This window comes from Pteropus alecto, unplaced genomic scaffold (assembly GCF_000325575.1).
Source record: "Pteropus alecto unplaced genomic scaffold, ASM32557v1 scaffold276, whole genome shotgun sequence".
NCBI lineage: Eukaryota > Metazoa > Chordata > Mammalia > Chiroptera > Pteropodidae > Pteropus > Pteropus alecto.
Window position 1 is genome coordinate 464,640 of NW_006438074.1, and position 6,495 is coordinate 471,134.

The window sequence follows — 6,495 nt, forward strand, 5'->3', positions numbered from 1 at the left end:
CTGCAAAAGTTAAGATGAACATTATTGCATACTGATGCTTACAGTTTAAATATAATATCAGTGTGAAGGCCAACTAAAGATGTCACAGCTATGTGGGTTAGGTTGGGTTTGTTATTTTTATTTTTCACAGTCCCGTTGCCTTTTCCTGGTATTTAGATCATTTGGATAACTGGCAACTCAGAACTGAAGCACTGCAAAGCAGCTAAAGCCATGCCTTAAGGGGGAAAAAGGAGAGTAGTTGAGTTTATAAAAATACTTAATGTAAAGAACACCTAGAAAGCCAGTTTTACAGACTCGCTGGCTGGAACCTGCAGATTTTGTATCAGAGATGCTGACTGACTGGCACTATTAAATGTTAAAGAATGTTTCAATGTTCTTTAAGAATCCTAAAACAATTTAATGGCCTATGTCAATAAAAACATGTAGTCTAGGACTGTTTTTTCCTTTAAGAACCCACATGCATATCAACTCAGATTCTGAACCACCGCCATCCTGCCCCCGCAGAAACATGTATCTATTATAAATAAACCATAGCATTTTAAAAGTCATAATAAATTTTAAATCCTAAATTAAAATAAATTTTATAGAAAGTTATTATAAATTTGTTTGTGTTAATCCATGAGTGTTTCTATTTGGATCTGCCTCTGTCAGTCCCATAAAAGATTAAACTTCTAAGTTAGGGAAGATGAGAGGGGCAGGGGACTCGATGGAGAAAGTTGACATACATTTCCAATGCCTCCTTATTATTGTAACTAAATGGCCAGAATCTATCTGTGTACTTATCTGTCATTTTCAAGACAACCACTAATGGCAGTGAAGAAAGGAGAAGAGCCAATATCATCAAATAGTATTTTAATTACAATTGGGTAGCCATTTCAGATGCTTAAGTGTATGTTAAATCTGAAATTAACCTTTTTCTCTTTCAAAGATAAGATTGTTTAGGTTTTAGTTTTTTTGTTCGTTTTTCTTTCTGCATTTTCCTGTTTGATCACAGGGGGGATATATAATTTTAAGAATATTTGAACCTTATGGCAAAGGAAAACAATTAATGAGCACTCTCTCAAAAGGGGTGGAGGGAAGACACCCATTAGCAAAGCAATAGAGAGGCGCAAACCTTAAGGTGATTGTGCTCTATCCACTGAGAACTGGGGTCTCAGTTGTCCATTAACAAGTTAAAAGAGAAGAAGCTGAAACTCAGATTGAGGAAGAGACCAGCTTCCATGCACCTCAAGCAGCCTCTTTTCTCTGTTTTTAAATGCTACTGCAGTGTTGTTCCTCGCTGTCTGAAAGGACCACAGCGTCTAAAACACTGATTGTCATCCTCAGTGGGAGAACAGGTTTCCAATTTCATCAGCTGGAACGAAGTTGTATGTGTACACTCGGTTTAAAACAGAGAAAAACGCGGCCTTTCCAGGGCAGTGCTTTTTCTGGGAGACGATAAGCCCACGATTTTGACTCTTTTCGTTCCTGCCTGGCTCATCCATTTCTTTAGAGAATCTTCAAGACGGAGCTATGGGATCCAATCAGACTGGGGGAGGGGTCACTATGATCTCGAGGGGTCTCAGAAGTCCCCACCTAAGGTCGCAGAGCATACCTGCAGGCTAAGAAACTGAGCCCTCAGTGCGAATTGCCCCATCGGAGGCGAGTGGGCACCAATACCGGTTCTACTGGCTTCGGGTGGCTGGAAGAGGTAGTCTAGAAGAGTTTTTAGTCTTCTACTCCTGGGAAAGGCTCAGAAAAAGGAGAAGTAGTGCAGAGAAAGCACGTGAACCAACAGCGACTCTCACCTTAACCCTGACCCACTCGTCTCATTCGACACCATCTACCCCGTCAAAGGATAGAATGTGCGCACTGACAGCCGGGCCTGAAGCGCGCCGCGGGCATCGACCGGTGCCTACCTGCTGGGGCCCCGGGTGGTGCCTAGGGAAGAGGCCATGCTCGCTTGAGGGCCACGGCCTTGGGGCGAAACATCCCACCAGGCTCCACCAAGGAAGCCGAGCTTTCACCCTGTCCTGCCGGAGACTCTACAAACTAGGGCTGCTCTCCTCCGCTGTTGAAATTCTACCGACAAGTCCGAGAAGGGGCGCCCTCTCTGGCTGCACCCCTCCGCCGGGGTGCGGGTGAAGAGCCCAGGTCGAGAGCCAAGCGAGGCTACAAGCAGCAAAGGAGACGGGCCGTATCTTAAGTAGGAAAGGCAGCAGGGAACTGGCGGCGGAGCCTAGGCTGCCTCTGGACCAGGCTCTGAGGCCTGAGCCCGCTGCCCTGGGCGCAAATGCGGGGTCTGAGAACCAGAGTGCGTCCACACCAGCGGACGGCCAGCGGGGGAGCAGCTGGCGGCCCAGACGGATTTATCCCGCGGCCACAGGGCCTACGCCAAGCCCGCAGTCATGCCTCCCGCGCCGCTCACGTGCCTTTCCTGGACCTTAGCTCCACGACTGCGAGAGGGAACCCGGACTTGGGCCTGGAGGTGGCTCCAGGGGACCCAGGAGGACGGCACCTGTGTCGTCCCGCGAAGCTCGGCCACGGCCTCTTCCATTGTCTGGCCTTTGGAGGTCAGCATTGCTGCCTCTGCTCTAAGAGGCTCCGCTGGCCAGGCCACTAGGCCCTGCGCCTGGAGCTGCGCTGTGACGTCGGTAGCAGAGAGCAGCGGCGCCCCGATCTAACCCTGTGCTGCGGGAGAGCAGAGTAACAAGAGAGGCCTTGGGAGTGTGAGGGTGGAAGGAGAAGCTCCCCGTTTTCTGCAGCCGGAGACGCGCTGAACGGAACGGAAGCCTCTGGATCCTGCAGCTGGAGTTCTGCCTGCAGATTTTACCAAAGACCTCCAGGCGAGGGAGACGGTAGGGGCGAAACCCCCTTTAGCCGCAGGCGCCGCTGCAGCAGCTGCGGTGGCAGAGCAGAGGAAGGGCGGCTCCGCGCGGGTTCAGTGCCAGGTGCCCGACTGGTCTTGAGGGTGCAGGGGAAAGCGACATAGCAAGGGTCATTGCTCAGCAAACTCAGAGTTCACCCATAAGCGCCAATTCCACTGCCTCTTCTTGGAAGTTTGCACTTCAGTTTGGGGTCAAGACCAAGCTGTCCTTGCCTGAAGAATAGGTTCAAGACTGGCGGTGACCGGCCCCAGCGGCACCTATCTCTCTGCCCGCAGCTTGTGAGCCTTGGGGGCTCCTGAGTCTCTACCTCCTAAGCCAAAAACGGAAATCGCCGGCCAAGCCCCTTGGCATCCGAGTATTTAGGGAAGCTTAGTTCTCAGCCAAGAGATCAAAGAGATCAGGTAGTGGGTACCCGAACCATCGCCTAGTATGGTTTCTTCATTTTACTTGGCAAACTGCTGTAAGGTTTTGTCCTAAATATACATATATTAAAAAAAAAAACAGTGTTATTCATTACTTTCGACTGTCCTTATGAAATCTGTAGAGGAGAAAGGAAAAGTGGCTTTTGATTCAGTTAAACTGCGACGCTGGGAAAGTAAATTGGAGGTCCCTTAACAGCTGGTTCTTGAAGATTTCCTCCAGGAAAAAAAAAAAATATGGTTAGTTCCCCCTAATGATCATTCTAAAATGATTGCCAAGAAAATTCAAAGCAATATCCAGCTTTCTCGCCTCCTCCTGCTTCTCCCTGGTTTAGCCAGACTGAGCCGAGGGTGGTGGAGGCAGGCGTATTGTGCAATTTCTTATTAAACACATCTGGAATATGTGCGCTCTGGATCGAGTGCCAGGGATTTTACAAAGAGTTTATGACTGTGACAGAAAATTGTCCTTTTAACGAGTTTACAAGCAGTAATCACAGGGGCTTTTACAGGACCGGTCGCTCTACTCCTAGCCAGATCTGCAGACATTTCCAAGATTCACTAAGGGAGCAGGAAGTAGGTTCCGCAACCAGGGAGACAAGACCTTCCAGCAGCCCAAAATTATTCTAAGCAGAGCTGGAAGAGTGGGGGGATAGTCATTGGAGTAGGAAAAGAGGGCATGTAAGAAATTAAAGTAATTGGCCCTTCCTTATTTTCCAGGGAGATTTCCGCGGTGTCCTTTGAAGCCTGTCAGGGTCATTGAAAGCTATCTTTGTGCAGGGTGTTTGTTTTGGAGAGTGAATGTGAAGAATGTGCGGAGATCCCCTGTGAGAGCCCCTCCTGCAGAGGGTGGCATTTCTCCGTGGCCCAAGACCTGGAGAATAAACACCCTAGTGACTTAAATAAACACTAACTTAATGATCCAAAACACTAACAAGGGAGATTGGGACTCTGAGCTCCCAATCGAAATGATGGTCTCTGAGCGATTGTGTGCACATCTGTCCATCACTGAGGGGAAAAAAATGACTTTATAAGTAAAAGTAACTACAGTTAAGTACAGTGACCCTTTCTCCCTTGAACTCAAATTCATTTGACATTAAAGAAAAACTTCTCGTAATAAGAAGGTCTTAACCACCTGTCCCCATCCTCAGTCTTCTATATCAAGACAGAAAAGAGTAAGCAAAAGGAAATGATTACATTAATGGTGACACTTAAAGATGGGGAAAAATCAAAATTATGAAACTGTCATGTTAGAAAATAGACTCTCTCTGGGGAATAATATTTTACAAAGCACAAGAAAGCCAATCCTGTTATCCTGAGTAGAATTTTAATAAATAATGTCATTTGTTTCACTAATTTTAAAAGCTAAAAACAAAGATACATCATTTTTGCCCCAGGCAAAAATAATATGGAGCCTACATGATTACTGGGATTTTTCTGAACACTACCCGGCAGTACTGCAAAGAGCTCCTGTCCTGCTGGTCTGCTATTTATACAGGTTAACTTACAAAGTTCCTATCCTTGTTCAAGTCCCCCCCTCCCTTTTTTTTCCCAAGCAGATAAATTATTTTACTTTCACAGTCTTGTCATAAACTTGTTAATACAAAAGAGCTAACACATGAATGCTTTTGAGAAGAGCTAGTGGTAAACAAAACTGCATATCTAAATAATAAAATAAATAAATACCCCCAAAGCTAAATTCACTTTTTTTTTTCTGTCATATAATTAACTCAGTCACCACTCTTGGTTCAGGTGATGGCCTTCAAAGTACCCTGCAATTCATAACCACCATTAAGTAAGAAAGCAACAAAACTATTCGTTAAAAAAAAAAAAATAGGGCCCAATGACAGCAATACACAACTCACCTTTCAGAAACAGAATCGTACTCCTGGTGTTCTACTAAGTTTTAATTTAGACTGGTTTAGGTACAATAGAAAAGAAACCTGAAAACACATGCTGTTTTAGTAACAAATACCAAGTTGCCAGATTTGTTGCATATTTTTTGCAAGCTAGAAACTAGGAACAGGAGAAACCCTAACAGTAATAGGCTACAGATATGAATGCTTGGAGGGCATGAGAAGAAATGGCATTCAGGAAAGTGTATTTTCACATTGGTACATTTTTAAAGTTTGCCATAAAAAAAAAAACCCAAGAAAACAAACAACCACCAAAAAACCCCACTAAATTTGACAAAAATGGTTGTATTACTAATGGTCACTTCTATCTCTAACTGCCTCACATAGAGTATTAAGACATTTAGGCACTTGTTTTTTCCCCCAATACTGTCATTTCATTTTAATCTACATAAAACTGTTTAACACTAAATATTAAAAATGTAAACTTAATTTTTTCCCCTTCAAAAAAAGTTGCGATTGTATTTTTCCTAATCACTTTAAGAATGCAATCATTTCCTCCCAGGGTAGAGGCTCTTATTTTCACTATTTTGACTCCTATTTTTCATTTCCTTTTCCTCTTCCCAAAAGATTTTTCCACAAATAAATTAAAAGGAAATAATTAAAATCCACTTGATTTGTAATTCCCATTCATTGAAAAAAAAACAACGAAAGGATACTGAAGTAGGCACATGGGTTGCTCAGAACCAAGACTGTGACTTGGTGCTTGTTTGTTTGGGTTTTCTTTCTTTTCCTTTTTTTTTTTTTTTTCCCTGATCTCTGCACTGGGAGGGGAAATGTAAAAGTGAAAAGTGTTGGAGAGAAGGTGACTAAGCTTGAGATCGCTGTTGGTTTTGAGTTTTAAAATTATTTTTGCGAAAGTCCACCGTTCCTTTACGCGTGAAGAACCCCAGAAACAAGCTGCAAAAACGTTCCTGATTTCTATTTACAAGTGTCCCTAGTCAATGCTTTGAAGCCCCAGTCCCTCCCCACTTAGGACCCCAAGTCCACCAGACTGGAGGTGAGCGGGCCCAGCAAGGAGTCCTGGAGCTGATGCTGGTGGGCTGGCAGGCCGTGGCTCGGCTGGGAGGCCGTTAAGCCTGGGAGAGAATAGTTTGAGCTCCTGGCGTGGCCCATATTGCCCTGCAGCAGAAGGACCGAGTTCTGGTCTGGACTTTGGGGAGGTGAGAATTCTTCTTCTGAGCTGGACATGAGCGGCTTGCCCCCTTCCAGAGGAGAGAGTTGATTCTGCTTGTTGGAGGAGGAGTTATTGTTTTCGGTGTTCTCCCTAAGAAATAGAGGACAACACCATATGGTTAA

At 45.0% G+C, this 6,495-nt stretch overlaps 1 protein-coding gene across 1 annotated transcript in view; it reads right to left on the reverse strand.

Moving 5' to 3' along the window:
* Positions 1-5,169: 5,169 nt before the first annotated feature.
* Positions 5,170-6,495, reverse strand: part of SIX1 (SIX homeobox 1) — a 4,391-nt gene continuing 3,065 nt past the window's right edge. The window contains exon 2 of the mRNA XM_006915097.3: positions 5,170-6,463. Coding sequence (XP_006915159.1) covers positions 6,169-6,463 — 295 coding nt within the window. The 3' untranslated portion in view covers positions 5,170-6,168. The remainder of the gene's footprint in view (positions 6,464-6,495) is intronic.